General features: G+C 45.3%; 1 protein-coding gene across 1 annotated transcript in view; it reads right to left on the reverse strand.

Moving 5' to 3' along the window:
• SUCLA2 (succinate-CoA ligase ADP-forming subunit beta) overlaps nt 1-21,234 on the reverse strand; it is a 730,522-nt gene that overhangs the window by 178,918 nt on the left and 530,370 nt on the right. The window contains exon 9 of the mRNA XM_044071591.1: nt 8,515-8,635. Coding sequence (XP_043927526.1) covers nt 8,515-8,635 — 121 coding nt within the window. The remainder of the gene's footprint in view (nt 1-8,514; nt 8,636-21,234) is intronic.

Genomic DNA, 21,234 nt, shown 5'->3' on the forward strand with positions numbered 1-21,234 from the left:
AGAACATCATGGATTTCGACGGTTGAGAGAGAACTCTGACCACAAGCAACTGTTCAACAAGCCGCAACACATCATGCTCAGACAGGCTCCTGGCTGACCTCAGAAAGACCTGAGGGCGATTCTGGCACTTCTAGAAAAGGACTGCACTGGCTACCAACGAATGGATCCAAGGAAGGAGAGTACGTAGTCCTTGCTAATTCGAGAGGTGCAGAGCCCGGAACAGAGGATGTCTGCACCAAAGAAAACAGTGTGGAAATAGTCTGAGCCAAGTCAAAGCTGTCTGCACCGTAAAAGGAAATGTCTGCACCGATGGGTACGGTGCCGTCGAGGAAGGTGTCTGCACCGGTAACGATGACGGTGCCGAAAAGGACTGCTCCGATGAACATGTTGGTGCCGAAAGTGTCTGCACTGTGGAGGGCAGTAACGTCATACTCTGAGTCGAAGGTGATTGCACCAATGGTGTCGAAGGGGACTGTACCTGCATGGACAGTGCTGGTAAGGGCTGCATTGGAACTGTCGGAGCCATAATTGTCAGCACCAGGAACTCCAGTACTGGTGTCGATAAGGAGGACATGGCTGGAGCAAGAATCAGTTGGGGTGGTGCTGAGCCTGGAGCAAACAGGGTTACAGGTGGCAGCGCCTAAGTAGCAGTCAATTTCACCTTATGAGTTGACTCCATACGATCTCCAGAGGGAGATGAAGTGAGCGACCTCGATGAGGAAGAATGCCTCTTGTGGGGCTTAGGAGGAGGGGGGTGAGCCCTCCAACCCAGAAATACCCTCAAAGAAAGGAGATTTGAGAAGACCTTTCAAAATTAATTTGTTCTTTCTCTCGTTAAGAGTCTTGGTTGAAAATTTTCTACAAATCCCACACAGGGGATCCACAGTAAGGTGGGACACATTCAAACAATAGACAAAAGTCATGGCCATCGGAAAGCAGTAACTTACGGCCGCAATCCTTACACTACGACATAATGATGTGGAGAAGAACAGTACCAAAAGGAAGAGGAAAGACTACCCAAAAGGGTAAGAAGAGAGAAGGAAAACGGATTACCAACGATGGTAATGAAGAATTACTGCAAAGGTAAGAAAAACAAATAGACTAAAGGGAGAGAGTCAAGTATATGATAGGGTAGGAGAATATTAGCAGAAACTGTTTGAAAAACTTTAAAGTAGAAACTATCTATAAAACTTTCAAAAAATTAGACACTTAGCTGAAGGGAGTGGCTTGACACGGCTGTACAGCAATGCGGCAAATGAGATCTGAGGTAACAGGGAGCAGAGAATTCTGGGTAGGACCTTGGCTCAAGAGTTTTTGGCTGATGCAAGCTTGGTATTTGGCCGGCTCAGTTCCAAGGACAGAACCGATAACCCATCAGTAAGGAATGAATGAAGATTAACAACATCAGATCAGACATTTATGCCAAAGAGAGCCACACACAAACACACGAAGCTGCAAGTCTGTCAAATTAACAAGGCAACATGTCTATAATTCTTCCCACTTCCCTCCCACTGCCACCAGTACTGCAAAGTAAATAAAAGACTTCATCAAGAGTCCAAACTATTCAACACAGAAACGCTCCATCCCTTCCACAAAAAAAATACCCTGCAACATTCAACATTATATTTAAAATAAGGAAAAAAAGTTATACACTCACCATAACATTCCATCTGAGTTGCTGCTCTTCATTTGACTTTAACCTATAAGTTCCCAGATCTAGCACAAATCCGAGTCGGCCGCATATCCAGCATCTGATCTAAGCTCAAAGCTCCTCCCTACCCATAATGCCCCTGTCTCCTTCCTCCCTTCAGAAAGGGTTTGATGCCCAACTAACTTCCTCACCCGATCCAACACTTTACCTCAAACTAGACATCTACATAAGCAAAAGAGTGAGTAAGAGGCATGCAGGAGGTGATCATATCCTCTACTTGTCAAACCACCACACAGTCTATGCAAGGCAGGGGGAAGGAGCAAGGGACAGTTGAAGACAAATGAAGAACAACTTGAAATGTTATGGTGAGTACATATGTTGTCTTCATTTGATCTTCAACCTGTGGAACAGAGTCCCCAGCTACTAAACACCTGGGAGGCCCTCATGGAAGGATGTTGCAGAGCACAGCGGAGCCCAAGGATGCCCTATTCCTGGATAGGATGCCCATAAGCCCACGTGGTCGCAGAGCAGATATCATCTAACGAAAAACTGGATCAGGCAGACACTGAAGTAGCCATAGATCTGGTGGAATGTGCCTTCACATGACCTAACGGGGATAACCCCACAACAGAGTACGCTAGAATAATACACTGGGAAATCCAACTGGCAATGGTGACCTTGGATATTGGTTCCCCCAAAAAGGGATTAGAATAGGAAATGAAAAGCTGGTCAGACTTCCAAAAGGATTTAGTCCTGTGCAGGTAAGAACGCAACTGTCTGTGCGCATCCAAAAAGTGCAATTTATATTCTCCCTGGTTTTGAAAGTTTGGGAAAAAAAAGAGAGAGAGATTAATTACCTGAATAATATTGGATTTGAAGATACCTTAGGAAGAAAGGATGGGTTAAGTATGCAAGGATACCCTGTCCTTATGAAAGATCATATAAGGAGGCTTGATGGACAATGCTTGAAGCTCCAAGAGGTTCTTGGCAGAAGTAACTGCAACCAGGAAGGCAATCTTCCGAATAAAAACTGCATATCCACAGAGACTGCAGGATCAAAAGGGGATGAAACAAGAGCTTGCAAAACTAAAGTATGGTCCCACGGCGGTCTGGGGTCCTTCAGTGGGGGCCAAAGAAAAAAGGCACCACTATACAAAGCTTTGAGGATGCTAAAGAAGTCATATCACTGACATGGAAATTAGAAATTTCTGCAAGTTGGACCCTGACTACAGAAAAATGGGCACCTTGCTGAAAGATCCCTGTCAAAAATTCCAACATTGCTGCGACCAGGGCAGTGAAGGGATCTAGGGTACACTGCGAGGCCCAAATCGAAAAATGTTTCCATTTGCTGGAGTACACCTTCCTAGTGGAAAACTTATGAGTCACCACCAGGATCCTTTTGACAGGTAAGGATAAGCCGGGAGCCCTGACGATCATGGGAATGGGAGAAGCCAAGCAGTAAGCTTCAGACTGCCCAGATCGAGATTGGGAATCCCTGACAGATGAGAGATAAGATCCAGAACTGGATCTGACGTCCATGGTGGAGCCACCAAATGAGACTAGAGGAGAGGGGAACCAGACTTGATGAGGCCAGAATGGGGCAATGAGGATAACTAAGCTCACCAGCCTGCAAGCTTTCTGAAGGAATTTTGTAAACAAGGGAAGAGGAGGATAAGCATACAGGAGAACGGGGGGGGGGGGGGGGGCAAACATGAATCAGAGCATCTCTGGGGGCTTCCCAGTGAAAAACTCGCTGCATTTTGCATTGGAAGGAGAGGTGACGAGATCGCAGCAAGACTGACACCCACTTGAGAAATATCCGTTTTGCTACTGGAGGATTCAGAGACCACTTGTAAGGCATCAGAACAGACCTGCTGAACCTGTCCCTTAGAATGTTGGACCTCCCAGGAATGTGTGTTGCCACCAGAAAACGTCCGGTGGAGATCACCCACTCCCACATACACATTGCTTCACGACAAAGAGAGAGTAAGACCTGGTTCCCCCATTTGTTGATGTACCAGACTACTGATATATTGTCCGCCTGGATAGCAATCATCCCTCTGGGAAAATGGGCATGGACAGCCTGCAATGCTCGAAGCACTGCCCTCATCTCCAGGATGCTGATATGCAATCTGGTCTCATAGAGGGACCACATGCCTTGGACTGTCCTTCCAGAGCAGTGCCCCCCCCCCCACCCTAGTAAGGAGGTGTCAGTAGTAACCATGGTTGAGGGAGAAGGCAGAAGAAAGAATTGACCCCGGGCTAGATCCGGGGAATAAATTCACCACAGAAGAGAGTCCATGTACATCTGAGAGATTTGAACAGGATGAGATAAAGGGAGATCTAACATGGATCACTGGCCCATGAGGGCCCATTGAAGAACCCGCATATGAAAACATGCCATGGGCAAGAGACTGATCATGGCCACCATGGACCCCAACACCCTTAATACCATTTCCGCTGTCAGCAACTGAGCTTGGAGAATGCAAATGACGTGTAGCTTCACAGACTGAATCCTGTCCAAGGTAAGGAAGGCTTTGATTTGAAATGTGTCCAATTGAGCCCCAATGAAATCTAACACTTGAATTGGGGCCAGAGACGACTAGTTGAGATTGATGGTAATGCCCAACCACTGGACTAGGAGAACAACAGAATCCCTCGCTTGACTGAGCTGATGCCTGGAGGGAGCGATGAGGAGCCAATCGTCCGGGTAGGGGAAGACCTGCATGCCCTGGAGTCTCAGGTGAGCCACTACCATCACTTTGGTGAACACCCTAGGGGCTGTGATAAGACCAAAGGGGATTGCTGTGATAAGACCAAAGGGGATTGCTCTGAACTGACAATGAACCTCCAAGAGCGCCTGTCCATTTTGATATGGTAGTACGCATCCTGGTAGTCGCTAAAGCACATAAAATTGTTCTCCTGCAGGAAGGGCAGGATAGATAGATAGGGTGACCATCCAGAATTTTGTCTTGGCCATAGACAGGTTCAAGGTGGAAAGATCCAGAATGGGTCTCAAGTCCCCAGTCTTCTTCGGCACCAAAAATAACCCAAAATAAATGCCTAACCTGGAATGGCCTGGGGGGACAGGTTGGATGACTCGCTTTCCCGTGCTGCATACTGCCTTTGCGCGGGTGGAACATCCAGGTGGTGTCTGGGTGGATGGGGTAACATGAAAATAGCCTTTAGATATAATTTGTAGCACCCAACGATCTTCCATGACAGACTTGCATGCTGTTAGGTGTAGCGATAGGCAAACCCCGACTGCCTCCAGAGACTAGCAGCCGGGCAACCCTTCAGGGTTGCTTAGCAGGTCTCTTAGAGAAAGGCTCAAAAGATCCCCAATTCCTTGGACCCCCCTCTGCCTCTAGGGTGGTGTCTACCAAATCCCCCTCTGTCCCTGGAGAAGAGAGTCCTGAGTGTCCTGGGAATAGAGGTTTTCAGAACCACATCTTCTTAGCCCTCCCAACTTATTCCTCGAGAAAGTTCGTTGAGGTGCCGGAAAAGTGGATCCCAATGGCAGACCGTCCTCCCGTCCTTCTCACTCCAGACTAAGGTGTCACGTACTGACTTCCCAAAACATGAGGAGCTGTAGTATGGGGCATTCATAAAAGGTGCCTTGAAGGATTCCTAGAAGGCACAGAGCAGGACCCAGGCATTGCACCTGATGGCAACGCCTGTATCGGCAGCTCTAGCAAAGCCCTCAGTAGCATGGGAGAGGAGAAGCATAGAAGTCTTAGCGAAAGAAGACAGGGTGGCCATTCAAGAGGAGAACACTTTCTTGTCCTCAGCTGACATGGACCAAGGGGTAGACTCAACGACATCTATGACCAGGTCTCGTTGTAGCCTTATGACGTGTGCCATATAATTCAGCATCCGCACAGAAAAAGGTTGATGAAGTGTACATCCGCTTCTCAAGACAGTCCATAATCCTAGACTCTGTCAGCAGGGTGGAACTTGGAGCTCTCCTGAGTGAGCTCCTTCCTAGTGGTGGCTGCCACACCATGGCATCAACTGGGGATCCTTTAGTCCAATGGGTCCTGTCTGAAGGGGGAACTCAAAACCTCGTCAGGGTGTTGGGAATTGGTTCCACCATGTCCAGTTCCTTCCACGACCGAGATGTGACAAGATCAAATACAGGATCTATGGGAGGGGACACTCAGGAATTAGAGGGTCCTGCACCAAATGCCTCAAGGACCAACGATTCATCAGAGTTAGATTTCCGGGCAGACCCCGCCCCCCCAAGCTGTTGTAGGATTTCCATGACATCTCCAATGGAGATATCCTCTGGGGGGGGGGGGGGGGGTGACTGAGTGGAATTTCCTCCAAATCGGTGTCTGCTGTGAGAGCTCCGAAGGGGAGTCCAAGTGCCTCCTTTTCCACATATGTTTGCAGGGAATCACCTCAGTGGGGGGTCTCTGGGAAAAACTCACCAACATCTTGCTGCTCCTAAGAGGGAGAAACCTGGGACAAAGAGGCAGCAGGCTGCCCCCGAGATGGTAGAATGGCCAGGTCCATGCCAGAAACAGAGGGAGCCAATATGGACTCCGAAGATGAGATTGTCAAGGGTCTCGATGGGAATGACAGGACCCTCTCCATCACATCAAAAGCCGAAGGGGGAACAGGTCTCCTGAGAAGGAACAATGGTGGGAGCCTTAACTCTATGACCCGAAGGGGGAGCTGGTGCCGAACCTCCAGGCATAGACATCCCAAAGGGAAGGCTCTACTCTGAATGGCTTCAAACAGATGCCATATCCACAGATCCGGCACAGAGGTTACGGCTCAGAGAGTTGGATGGATCCTAGCTAGTCAGATCCAAATTGCTCAAGGCCATAGCCAGCATCGAGGTACAAGGTATCATCAGAGCCAAACCCTCAACGCAGTATGTCCTCTGATCTAAGGGCTACAAAACCGGTGGTCGAATCAGAAAAGGAGCAATAGGGATGAACACCGATTGCATGTCCCAGGCTCCAGAGGGAGAGGGGGCAGTCAGGACTTCCAAATGAATCTAGGCGTGCACAAATTTCTGCATCATCCTATCCATCTCTGCTTTGGAAAGGCAGTGAGTGGAAGGAGAAGAGGAGAAAACGGACACAAGCCTAGAGAGGCGGGGAGGATATATATATATATAAAAAATTGTGTGTGTATACATGTGTATATACACACACATATATAAATATACACACATTTTATATACATATATATATATATATATATACATATATATATATATATATATATATTATGCATACATATATCTCTCAATCAAAATGTGCTTCAACAAAGTATTAGTTTAAGGGTGTGCACACTTATGCAACCAGCTTATTGTAAGTTTTTTATTTTTTATATTTTATATTTTTTTCCCCTAACAGATTTGTTTTTCAACTGAATTGTACAGGTTATAGGTCACATTAAAGGTGGGAAAAGTTTTGAAATGATTTACTTTGTCTCATTTTTTTTTATATAACAAAAATGTGACAGTTTAACAGGGGTGTGTAAACTTTTTATATCCAGTGTGTGTGTGTGTGTGTGTGTGTGTGTGTGTGTGTGTGTGTGTGTGTGTGTGTGTGTGTGTGTGTGTGTGTGTGTGTTTTTTGAAGAAGAAACAACTAAAGACCTGTGTGCTCTATCAATTCCAAATGACATACCTTTGGGTAAATCAAGAATTTTGGGAAGCTAGGAGGTTAAAAAGTTTATCATACTACCTCCAATTTTTTTCAGGTAAACCAAAGATCCGAATGTTATTTCTCAGAGACCTACTCTAGAGATCATCTAGTTTGTTCAAAACCATGTTGTTTTTAATAGGAATTCAGTGTTGTTTTCTTTCTCAGTTGGTCTCCCTTCTATGTTGTTTAATGCTTCTTCTATCCATGAGATTTGTATTTTCGGCTGGTCTAGAGTTTGTTGTATTTGTGCAATTTGTTGTGAACATTTGTATTTAAAGCTGTCTAGTCTACTGTACATTTTCACAGATAGTTACTGAATATTCATGAGAGACTGAAAGTCTTTTTCCAGGGATTAAGCCTGAGAACTCACTTTAGTGTGACTCATACTGGATAAGTGAGAAATATTTTGAATAAAAGTTTGAAAAGAAAATATCGACATTTTTTTAAATATCAATATTATCCTTCAGGAAGTCGGAAAGTAGTATTTAGTTCAAAGGATCAACAGGATAACTTAAAAATATAATTTCCTGTCAGAAATGTAATAAAATAGAAGAGCAGGAGAAAAATGCAGCTACCCTGTCAGCATCCTGACCATACCCAGAGTCAGGACTTCTGAGAAGCTAAATGAAGACCTGCAAAAGAACAGCTAACAGTCTGAAACAGTACACCAGGGTGAAAGACCTGAAATGACACATCAAATGATGCAATTCTTCCTCTAACTTAAAGGTGGAAAACTGGCAGTGTGACATTTGAAGTATAAATGTTTATTTCTGAGAGCTTGGAAAGTAACTTTCAATGACTTGTTATATGAACGTCCACAAACATTATCCGTCCAACAACAGAAATGATGAGATGTAATACACTTTTTGTCACAAAACTCAACAAGCCGTGTACATGCACTGGACATAGCAAGTATCTTGGAACACACATGTGCAGTCTACTTTGGTTTTGGACCCTGTGAAAGTTGAAACCCCAGTCAAAATGCAAGGTTTCTTCACTACTACCCAATCATCATCACATAACACAATACCCAAGAGCAAGGAAAACAGCAACATTAGACTGAAAGAAAATGCATAAGTTACGGGCTGTAGCAATTGCGAACCACGTTACATTTCTTTTTCTGCATTGTTCTGATGTCATCAGGAAAAAAATTCAAGAGCAGCATTTTCAGAAAAAATAAAAATACATCTGACTTGCCTTGCAACCTGACCACAATAGGGATCTTAAGTTCCAAGTCCTTCACTGCCATTATGATGCCCTGTGCTATCACATCACAACGCATGATGCCACCAAAGATATTCACTAGAATTGCTAGAACCTGTAAAAAGAGAACATCTGATTGAAGGTCCATTAGAAAGTACTCCACCCTAGTACTTTATGGGCTTTGTTTCATCTAAGCGGCTCTCAACATCTGTTTAGCCTTTACAAATTTTAATAATGCTTATCTAATTGCATTACGCTGTTGATTTTTTTTTTCTAAACAATGCATACCCTCAGATAAACATCTGATTATACTGAAAGTTACATACTTACCATAACAGATCTGTAATAGGTAGGCACATACACTCCAGCAGCGAGACTGATGTTGCAGATGTTAGGACCACTCAACAAATAAATGTTTCCAGGCTGCTAAGCACTTTCCCCTTTCCATCACTCTATCCAGACTTTTATACAACGTGGTAAAGATAAAGTGCACCAATCAATCAGCAAAGCAGAGAATAAAGAAATTCTTGCCCTTAATAGTCTAGCACTTTACCAGACTTCTTGTAGCAATTATTGTAGCACACAACAGTGCTACCAGCACTAAAACTTCTACAAGGAAACAGCTCCAGTACTTATTATTAATGCCCACCCTCCAGGAATGTCTAAAGGTCAGTTCCCTGTGCTTTCTCCTATTAGCCTGGTGAGCTTGGGCATCCTGAGGCAATGCAGCAACTGCCTCATGTACACTGACAACCCCATCCTCTTGCCTCCCAACACTCAGACTTGCGAGAGATGCACTTATATATCCAAACTGGAAGCCATGCACTCTGCAGTGAAGACCGGAATAGCTGGTCCAGAGGAAAAGGTCAACACTTGCACCACACACCACATGGAACACATAGCTCTCCAGAACACACACCAGCACTGACTTCACATAAAAACACAAACCACACACCCACCTTCGCAGAGGCTCTCAATAAAAATCTACACAAACAGCAGAGACCTCCAAGGCAGAAATGCACTCGACCACCACAACACAACACTAATCATGAGGACACACAAAGTACAGTTGTGTACACTTACCATAAATGTAGATGTTCGAGTGTATTCACTGGTGCAGTCATTACACTTGGGTTATCCTGCTGGCAGGCTACCCTCAGTCGGCCTGAATTCCAAATACTAGGTCCGGCGTCAGTTGCTGTTCTCTCTTCCCTGACGTCAGTTGCTGTTGTCTCTTCCCTGACGTCAGAGCGCCAGGGGTATAAAAGATGCAGCCGATGCCATTTTCTTCAGTTTTTCTTGCCCCAGATGTCAGGCGCCCCAAAAGGGTAGGCTAAAAAGAAATATATACCAATAAAACCAGCATGCACCAAAATATATTATACCTTCATCTACAAGCAAAAACACCAGATAGGTTGTATAGATTAGAGAAGTGCAGATAAGTTCCAGCAAAGAAATGGGGGACGGTGGGTGGGTAACCTGGACTGCAACAGTGAATACACTCTAACATCTACATTTATGCTAAGTGCACACAACTGTACTATGTTCTTCGTGTTTCACTGTTGCAGTCATTACACTTGGGTTGAATCCCAAAGGTATGGTTGGGAGGCTGGAGCTAATATAGGATTAGGGGTGGCTATGAGGGCCTGCAGAACTGCAGTGGCAAAGCCTGCCCTGGATTTAGAGTAGAGAGGTAAATGACAGTGCTTTGTAAAGGTGTGCACTGAACTCCAGGTAGCAGCCTCTAAATGTCTTTGGTTGGTACTTCCCCGAGGAAGGCTGCTGAAGTGGCTGCTGCTCTGGTTGAATGTAGCCTAATGCCCTTAGGCACTGGCTTGCCATGTTGTGAATAGCAGAACCGAATGCAGTGGCCTATCCATTTAGAAATATTCTGCTTTGAGATAGCCTTTCCTTGTGATCCTGCAGCATATGCCACTAGTAGTAGCTCCGTCTTTCTGAAAGCTTTGGTTCTTTTCAAGTAAAAGCGTAGCTGTCTATGTCCAAAGAATGCAAAATTCTCTCCCCCTTATTCTGTGGGTTTGGATAGAAAGTAGGCAGATGAATAGCTTGGCTAACGGCCACACCAGACACTACCTTAGGCATGAATGTCGGGTTTGTCCTCAGAGAAACCCTGTCTGGATAAAAAACAATAACAGGTTCCACAGCCATGAGTGCCTGTAGCTCCGAGACTCGTCTTGCAGAAGTTATTGCTAGGAGCAGAGCTGTTTTCCAAGATAAAAACTTTATATCAGCTGTAGCGGCTGGCTCAAAAGGAGGAAGGGTGAGTTTTTACAAGACATAATTGAGGTCCCAGGCAGGTATTGGTGATCTCCTTGGAGGCCTTAAGTTTTTGGCTCCTCTGAGGTACTGCCTTAAAGGATGAGAAAAGAGTGGTGGCTTTGTATTGTAATGAGCCGAAATGGCAGAGGCATGAATTTTAATTGATGAAAAGGATAGGCCTTTGTCCAGCACCTCAGTTAAGTATTGCAAAATCTGAGGAATATTTGGTACAGCTGTGTCAATTCCTTGTGCCTGGTTCCAACCACAGAATCTCTTCCATTTTCCAGCATAAGATTTTCTGGTACTAGGCCTTCTGGCCTCCAAAATGACATCCATCACAGCTTTAGTGAGAGGCACGTTTTGTAGGACTACATTATCTGCCATGCTGCCAGATTTAAGGTCTTTAGCTGCCTGTGCAGGATCTGATTGTCTTGTTGGGATAGTAGATGAGGTATCTGAGGCAAGGTCCAAGCCGGGCATTGAGACAAGTTCCTTAGAATTGGATACCAGTACTGGCGGGGCCAGTCTGGGGCAATCAGTCTCATTTTTGGCTTCTCTTGTCTGACCTTTAGGAGTACCTTGGGGAGGAGAGGCAGTGGAGGAAAGGCATATACTGCTACGTTTTTCCAGCTGAAAGATAGGGCGTCCACTTTCCATGCTTGCTTGTGATAAGTCCTTGTGCAGAATCTTTTTAGTTGGTAGTTGTGAGGAGAGGCAAATAGATCCATCTCTGGGCATCCCCATTTCCTTGTTATCATGCTGAAGACTTGTGGATCCAATTTCCACTCATGCGGATCCATGAGGTTCCTGCTTAGTTCATCTGTCAGAGTATTTATCTTTCTGGCAGGAATTGTGCCTGCAGATGTACTTGGTAAGTCAATGCTGTGTCCCACAAAGTCATGGCTAGTCTGCAAAGGGGGTAGGAATGAGTGCCTCCCTGCTTGTTTACATACCACATGACCATGGTGTTGTCTGTCTTTATCAGTAGTGGTCCCAGATGAAGTAGATCCTTGAAGGTTGTCAGGGCATTCTGAACAGCTAGCATCTCTTTTTGATTGATATGTAGATGCATTTGGTTTGCGGACCATGTGCCTTGAATACACCTTCCTGCCATGTGGGCTCCCCAGGCATAATCTGATGCATCCGTTCTTACTGTTTGCCTGGCTCGGGGTAAAATGAATGGCTGCCCCTTGTTCTGGTGACAAGCCTTCGCCCTCCATCAAAACTCCTGTTGCAGGCAGGGAATGAGTATAATTATTGTCTCCAGACTGTGGCAATGTTGAGTCCAAACACTTTTTAGGTACCATTGAAGTTTCCTCATATGCAGTCTCGCATATGGAATTAGTAAAATGCAGGATGCCATGAAGCCCAAAGCCTGCAGAATTTTTCTTGCAGATAACTGGGCCTTTGTTGCTAACAGGTTGAAATAGGTAGTCGTTTGTCTGGCGTGAGATAAGCCATCTGGGCAGTTGTATTTAAGCTTGCACCCAGGAATATTATCTCTTGAGAGGGTACTAATTTTGATTTCTTTCCGTTGACTGTGTACCCTAGGTCTGTTAGAAATCTCTTTACAAACGCCAGATGCTGTAGTAGAATGTCCTTGTTCTCTGCTTGAATGAGGCAGTCATCAAAGTAAGGATATATTTGTATTCCTCTGTCTGCAGAATGCAATTATTTGTGTCAGGCACTTTGTGAAGACCCTGGGCGCAGTAGATAAGCCAAAGGGCAGTGCAAAGAATTGGTAGTGCATTGATCCAGCTTTGAATGTGAGGTATCTTCTGCATGTTGGTCTGATTGGGACATGCAAGTATGCCTCTTTTAGGTCTAAAGTCACTAGCCAAGCTTTCTTGCCCAGCATGGGCAGAAGTTGCTGTAGAGTCAACATTTTGAATTTTGGTATATCCAGAAATGTGTTTAGAATAGATAGGTCCAGTATTGGTCTCCAGGTCTTGTCCTTTCTTGGGACCAATAAAAGTCTTGAATAAAATCCTTGTCCCTGCTCTTGCTCTGGTACTTGTTGAATGGCCCTCATGACCACGAGGGATGAGGCATGCTTTTGTGCCTCTGCCCATTGATGTTTTGGCGGGTTTGGCCAACCGTTTGTCCTTGGCAGGGTGTGGAAGTGAAACTTGTAGCCTTGTGACACTATGTCTAGGACCCATTTGTCCTGGGTTATTATATGCCAATTTTGAGAAAAAAGTGCTAGTTTTCCCCCTAAAGGTGCTGCCAGAAGATAAGTGCTTGGTGCAGGCAGGGGGAAGTCATTGGGACTGTTTCCTGTATGGCTGTGACTTGTCTTCTCCACTTTTGGAGGTAGAAGCACCCCATTGTTTAGACCTGTACGAACCTTGGGGTTGGGATCTGCCTCTTGGGCATCTGTATCTGCCCCTTTGTGGTCTGTCTGACACTGGAAAGGACCAATTCTTTGTAGGCCAGTGTCTGCTAAATCTAGGTGGCTGTACCTGTAAGAAATCCTTAACCGTTTGTATAGATTTTGCTTTGTCCTCCATTTTCTTTAACACCAAACAAAGTATCATGCTGTAATGGAGCATCGAATAATTTTGCTTTGACATTATCAAGCAAATTTTGTTCCTTTATACAAGCATGCCTCCTGATGACAGAACCTGTAACAGCGGCCCTGCAGGAGGCCTCCAAAGAATCAAAACCACATTGCAAAGTATGCTTTCCAACTTGTTCAGCTGCATGCAATAAATCCTGCATTTCTTTGTTTTCTGCACATTCAGAATTTATCAACATTTTCTGTTTAAGCAGTGACATAATATATTGCTGATATTTGAGCAAATGAAACTGACAATTTAAAGCTCTTATAGCCAAGGTAGCAGAAGTGTAAATCTTTTTTCCCCATCTGTCCAGTGCCCTAGAATCCCTGTCTGAGGGGATAGGGTTTTTTTTGCAGTGGAAGCATTGACCCCTTTGGGATCCTGAGAGATAGTTTCTGGGTCAGCAGCAGGGTTTTTGAAAAGGAATTTATGAGAGTCAGGAGCCCTGTAGTATCTGTCCGGCTTAACAGGAGCTGGAGGTAAGGAGTCAGGGGTCAGACTGGACTCTGAAAATACATCATCTACAATGTCTAACACAAGTGGAATAGCTAGGGTGGTAGTATTGTGGTAGTAAAAGGAAGTCTCTGAGCCTTTTCTTAGATTCTGAAAAATCTTGGCTCTCCCAGTGAAAATGTTCCCTCATGGTATGCAAGGTTTCCCCAAAAGAGTAATCCTCAGGAGGAGAGGCTGAAGAGATAGATTCTTCAGCATCAGAATCCTCATAGGGAGGAATTAAGTATTCATGATCAGAAGAGGCATCAGATGAAATGGAAACCTGATCTGAAGATTCATATTCTGTCTCTTGCCTAGGCCTTTTATCAGGTGGGGGATGGGAACCCCTGATCAAAGTAATTAGGTCTTCGGCCATTTTGAGCATCTGTTTTTTGGGCATGGAGGCCTGTCCATGAGGCTGTTGTATTTGTTTCTTTGTCTTTAAAGGTGCTTTAGTCTTTGCCTTTGAAGCTGAAGTCGTTTTAATGTATAATTGAGTAGGTCTGAAAACACCCTCAGAAGCCGATGCCTGCTCAGCACCCATCTGAGGGAATAGTCTCCGAAGATCCAATACTTTGATCTTCCAGCGGCCTAGTCGACTCCACGTAGGAGTTGGTAGTGGCCTGTGGGTCTAAAGTAGCGGGCATCAGGGGCTGCGAAGGCGCCTCACTGAGAACCGGCGACTGGCTTAGAAGAAGCCTCATCGGTTTTGGACCTTGGATGCTTGTCCATTTCTTTTTCTTTGCGTTTCTTGTGAATTCCGGTAGTCGGATGGCTATCTGACGACATCGTATAATTAAACCTTCTGCCAAAATAGTGTAATGCAAAATCGTACCGACGCTTAATAGTGCGTTGGTTAAATCTAGCACAAAACCGACAACTAGCAATGTCGTGGTCAGGGCCTAGGCAAGGAATACAGTAAGAATGAAAGCCCTTATGAGGTATTTGCTTCCCACAAGAAATACAATTAACTTTTTCTGACATCGGTCTGGAGCAACAAAAGAGTTTCCCCAATGGGGTACTTAGCTTTTTGAAGAAGACTTTGGATCTGAAATTCAAACACGAAAATCTCAGAAGTCGGCCGACCAGCACTTGCGAACTGCTTATGCTTCAGGCACTGCACAGCAAGAAAGACTGAAGAAAATGGCATCGGCTGCATCTTTTATACCCCTGGTGCTCTGGCGACAGCAACCGCCTGACCTAGACTTTGGAAATCAGGTCGACTGAGGGTACCCTGCCAGCAGGATAACCCAAGTGTAATGACTGCAACAGTGAAACACGAAGAACATCTCTCCTAAACAGTGTGCCACTCAACCACAGCCCCTAAGACAAAAGAGCATGCCCAACACACTAGCCACAGGTGACTCAATAGTGAGGCACACTGATGGCCCACTCACTAGGTTGAATAAGGAGAAAGTAACAGTCAGCTGCCTATCAGTTGCCAGGATCCGCCACATAATGCACGCACTCCAGTCCCTCAACAACAGGTACAAATATGACTCTGACATTGTACATCTGGGTGTGAATGGCCAGAGTTATACCTCCCTGAACTACATGAAGAGAGACATGGAGGAACTCTCGGATTATGCAGCCCAGACGGGGATGACCCCAGCCCTGAGCAGCCTCCTACCATCACCCAGAATGATACCACAGTACATGCATAAAATGACAGATTTCAACAATTGGCTAAGTTTCTGGTGTCATTCTAAGAGGATCCAGTATCTGTCTGGGATGACACGACAGACAGACCTAGACGCTTTGCCACAGATGGCCTGCATCTGTCACCCCTGGGATTCCGGATACTGGCCAAGGCTCTTGCCACCCCTATAGTGCCTTTTTTAGGTGGTGTTCCAAAGACCAAATTACCACCCTTACAGTTACAAAAAAAATGCAACCTGAGGGTCATGCTGCTCAACTCTAGAAGTCTAAATCTCAAAATGCACTCGTTCGAAGCACTCCTTAAAATGGAGAACATTGACATTTGTGCTGTAACAGAGACCTGGTTCAAGGCAGCAGATAGCACCCCTGCACTACCAGGCTATAACTCATTCCACACCTTTTGGACCCAGAACTTTGACTGAAGCTCCAAAGGTGGTGGTGTTTCCATATTCATAAAGGATGTGCAAACCTCCAGACTGGTAGCCCAACATGACACATCAGAGATACTTCAGGTGCAGCTAACACTGGCTAACACAGCGATTCAGGTCGTAGCCTGCTATAGGATCCCAACCATGACCCAAGACTCATAATCCATGTTCCTAAGCACCATGGAGAATATTGGGGTCCAACCTAACACTCTCATACCGGGTGACTTCAACTACCCCTCCATTAACTGGGAAAACAACTCATGTACCAATACACTTGCCCAACGTTTCCCGGAATTCATTAATTCCAATGCCCTGAACCAGCTCATTCTTACCCCCACTAGAGGTAGCAACATCCTTGACCTGGTCATTACTAACATGGGTGACCGTTGCTCTGTACCAATAATCAACACCTCCCTGGTTAGATCCTACCACAAAGTAATCACCTTGGAAATCCACATCCCTCCCACCCCCCACCCCTGCAAAGGTAACCACCATGAAAAAAGTACAGTTTTGTACCTACCATAAATGTAGATGTCCGATAGGTATGCATCTGCAGTCCTTACATATGGGTTGTCCTGCCTCAGGTAGCCCCTCGGTCAGCCGGATTCCAAAGTCTGGGTCCGGCGTCAGCTGATGTCGCCCCCATCCCGACGTCAGAGCACCTGGGATATAAAAGCGTCAGCCGACACCATCTTCCTCAGTTTTTCTTGCCCCAGATGCCAGTTGCCCTCAGTAAGGCTAAATTTGGAGAAATGAAAAAATTCCAAACATGCACAGCAATAAAAAACAAATACACCATAAACGATATCCCCAGCTAGCTAAAAAGAGGGATAGGTATCCAAAATATACCACAGAGGGGTAGGAGGGAGGGAAAACCTGACTGCAGATGCATACCTATCGGACATCTACATTTATGGTAGGTACAAAACTGTACTATGTCCTTCAAGGATGCATCTGCAGTCCTTACATATGGGTAGAATACCATAGCCAAGCTGGGGGAGGTAGGACCTAAGAAAAGGATGGTGTAGCTAACATGCCCTGCAGGACTGCAGTAGCAAAGCCTGCTCTGGATCTGGAATATAAGGGCAAATTGTAATGCTTGGAAAATGTATACACGGAGCTCCATGTAGCAGCTTCTAAAATGTCCTTTGTAGCCACCCCTCTTAAGAAGGCTGTTGAGGTGGCTGTTGCTCTGGTGGAATGAGGCCTAATGTTATCTGGCACAGCTTTTCCATGAAAGGAGTAACAGAACCGAATGCAATTTCCTATCCATTTTGAAATTGTCTGTTTGGAAATTGCTTTTCCTTGTACACCAGCAGCATATGCTACAAAGAGTTGGTCAGTTTTTCTGTAAGTCTTAGTTCTGTCCAAGTAGTATCGCAACTGTCTGTGGATGTCCAAAGTATGCAGAAGTTTCTCTCCTTTATTTTGTGGATTTGAAAAGAAGGTAGGCAGGTGAATAGCTTGGTTCAGTGAAACCCTGGATACCACCTTCGGCATGAAGGATTGGTTCTCAAAGAGACTCTGTCCTGATGAAAAATGAGAAATGGCTGAACTGCCATGAGGGCCTGTAACTCAGATACTCTTCTCGCTGAGGTTATGGCCAGGAGGAAGGCAGTCTTCCAAGACAGGAATTGTAGTTCTGAAGACGCTGCTGGTTCAAAGGGAGGAAGAGTTAATTTTTCCAACATGAAGTTAAGGTCCCATGTAGGCACTGGTGGTTTCCTTGGAGGGTTGATTTTTTTTTTATCCCTCTTAGAAACTGTCTTAGCAGAGGATGAGAGAATACAGGTGGGTCAGTGTTGTACTCTGCTGAAATTACTGAAGCATGAATCTTTATGGAGGAATAAGAAAGGCCATTATGGAGCATTTCAGCCAAGTATTCTAGAATATGTGGAATGCTCATGATTGTCGGATCTAGACCCTTTGCGGTGTTCCAGGTACGAAATCTTTTCCATTTTGCTGAATATACTTTTCTTGTGGAAGGCCGCCGAGCTTCCATGATGATATCCTGTACCCTCTTGGATAGTTTATCCTGGCGAGGAGTCAAGGTATTCTCCAGGCTGTCAGCTGCAAGGTTTTTAGACTGGAGTGCAGAGTCTTGTAATTGTGCTGTGTCAGAAGAAGTGGCCATTGTGGTAGAGGCCAATGTTTCATGCGTGACAAGCTCCTTAACAGTGGGTACCAGTGTTGTCTTGGCCAGTCCGGGGCTATCAAAATTACTTTTGGTTGCTCTGTCCTGATCTTCAGTAAGACCTTGGTCATTAATGGAAGAGGTGGGAATGCATATACTGTTAGAGTATTCCAGTTGAAGGAGAGGGCGCCCACTTTCCATGCTTGAGGATGGTATGTCCTTGTGCAGAATTTCCTCAGTTGATGGTTGTGGTGGGAGGCAAAAAGATCTATGTCCGGTGTTCCCCATGCATGTGTTATCTGGAGAAAGATATCTGGGTACAACATCCATTCGTGTGGATCCATGATGTTTCTTCTCAGGCTGTCCGCCAGTACATTGTCTTTTCCTGGTACGAACTGGGATTGTAGTTCTATAGTGAGTTTTAGGGAAAGTTCCCACAGATTCATTGCCAGCCTGCAAAGAGGGTATGAATGGGTACCTCCTTGCTTGTTTATGTACCACATAACTGTGGTATTGTCTGTCTTTATTAACAGGTAACCTTGGTGCAGGAAGAGCTTGAAGGCCTCGATGGAATGTATCACTGCCAGTATTTCCTTTTGGTTGATGTGCAGATGCAATTCTTTTTGTGTCCATTGCCCTTGAATGCATCTGCCCTCCATGTGAGCTCCCCATCCATGGTCTGAGGCATCCGTTGTAATGGTTTGGCTGATATGTGGCTTGCTGAAAGGCAGGCCCATGTTTGACTGGCTTGCTTTTGCCCACCACAGGAATTCCTTCTGAAGGCATGGAATGAGGGGGATCAAAGTTTCTAGACTGTGACTGTGCTGAGACCATAGACTCCTTAGGTACCATTGTAGTTTCCTCATATGCAGCCTTGCTTGTGGAATCAGAAGAATGCAAGATGCCATGAATCCCAGGGCCTGCAGGATCTTCCTTGCAGTTAGCTGGGTTTGTGTTGTCAGATTTCTGAAATAATCTGGTAGTTGTGCTTGTTTTTCTTCTGTGAGAAAAGCCATCTGGGTGTTTGTATCCAGTTTTGCACCCAGGAAAATTATTCGATGGGATGAAACAAGTCTTGATTTCTGAATGTTGACTGTGTATCCCAAAGCCTGTAGTAGTCGGATGACATAGTCGAAGTGTTCTACCAGTGTTTGCTGGCTGTCCGCTTGTATGAGGCAGTCGTCCAGGTATGGGTAAATTTGAATCCCCTGAAGTCTGCAATGTGCAACTACTGATGCCAGGCATTTCGTGAATACTCTGGGCGCAGTAGATAAGCCAAATAGCAATGCTGAGAATTGATAATGCTCTGAACCTGCAAGAAATCTGAGGTGTCTTCTGCAACTTTGTCTGATAGGGACATGCAGGTATGCCTCCTTGAGGTCTAGAGTTACCAGCCAGGACCCCTTGCCCAGCATGGGAAGGAGTTGCTGTAAGGTCAGCATCTTGAATTTTGGCAAGATGAGGTAAGTATTCAGTGCGGACAAGTCCAGTATTGGCCTCCATTGCTTTTCTTTCCTTGGAACAAGGAATAGTCTGGAATAAAATCCTTGGCCTTGTTCTTTCTATTGCTTTCATTTGTAGCTTGGAAATTTGTTTGAAAGCCTCTGCCCTTTGGTTTGGTGGCAGGTTTGGCATGCCTTGTCTTTTTGGTAATGTATGAAAATGGAATCTGTATCCTTTGTCTATTATTTGCAGTATCCATTTGTCCTTTGTAATACTGTGCCAATTTTTTGAGAATAAAGATAGCTCTCCGCCCAAAGGTGCTTCCAATTGAGCCCTGGTTGGCGGGGTCATAGTCAAGTCATTGAGATGGTCCTTGTGTAGTAGTTGTTGGTCCTGCAGTACCTCTCTGGTTAGGAGGCTGCCATTGACGTCCTCTGTAGGAGCCTCGAGCTTGCCCTCTAACTCTGGCACGCCTGTTTCTGCCTCTTTGAAATCTGTCTGTGTCCAGAAAGGACCAATTCTTAGAAGGCCAATTTCTGCTGAATCTTGGTGGTTGGACCTGTAGGAAATCTTTGACTGTTTGTACTGATTTAGCCTTTTCCTCAAATTTCTTTAAAACCTCTTCAGCCGTGGAGCCAAATAACTTTTGCTTTTTCAGCGGAGCATAGTGTTTGTTCCTTCAGCCAAGCATGTCTACGTATGACTGCAGCTGTCATTGCTGACCTACATGAAACTTCCAATGCATCATAACCACACTGCAAGAAATGGTTGCTAACCTGCTGGGAGTTATGTACCAGATCCTGAAGTGCCTTGCGATCTAGGGGTTCAGGTGAAGAAAGTTTTTTATGCAATTCATCTAACAAATACTCTTGGTACTGTATCATATGGAATTGACAATTTAATGCCCTCATAGAAAGAGTGGAAGAAGTATACACCTTTTTACCCCATCTCTCTAAAGCCCTGGACTCCCTTTCAGAAGGGAGTGGGTTCTTAGTAGTGGTGGTTGCAACCCCTTTAGGGCCCTGGGAAATAGTTTCTGGGTCAGCAGAGTGGCCCTTGTAAAGGAAATGATGTGTGTCCGGGACCCTGTAGTACCTATCGGGTTTGACAGGAGCCGGAGGAAGGGAGTCAGGGGAAATACTAGACTCAGAGTACACATCATCAATGACATTTAAAACAGGAGGAATAGCCAAAGGTCTATGCTGAGGTAAATGCAAAAAAGTTCTTAATCTCTTCCTGGAGTCAGAGAATTCCTGGCCCTGCCATTTGAAATGCTCTCTCATGGACTGGAGGGTCTCCCCAAAGGACAACTCTTCAGGAGGGGAGGCCGAAGGTATAGATTCCTCTGCATCAGAATCCTCGTAGGCCGTAAAGGCCTCCTCCTGGTAGTCTGATAGGGCAGAATCATCTGAGGCCTCATCAGAAGACTGGGGATCTGTCTGGTCAACCCTGGGCCTTTTGTCTTGAGGAGGATGAGAGCCCCTGTCCGGATGTGGCTGAGAGCCCCTAATTAGGGAAATAAGGTCCTCAGCTAAACATAAAATCTGTGAACCGGTAGAGGATCCCTGAGGAATATCCTTGGGAGGGAGAGATTTTGGCTGTTTAGCAGCTTTAGCACGTGTAAATGCCTTAATGGACATGGATACAGGAGGCCTGGCTGCCCCACGTACTGGAGTAGTCTTATCCAGAGAAATGGTGTCGGATATTTCCAGAGCAC

This window comes from Protopterus annectens, chromosome 5.part0 (genome assembly GCF_019279795.1).
Source record: "Protopterus annectens isolate FY-2018-M chromosome 5.part0, PAN1.0, whole genome shotgun sequence".
Classification (NCBI taxonomy): domain Eukaryota; kingdom Metazoa; phylum Chordata; order Ceratodontiformes; family Protopteridae; genus Protopterus; species Protopterus annectens.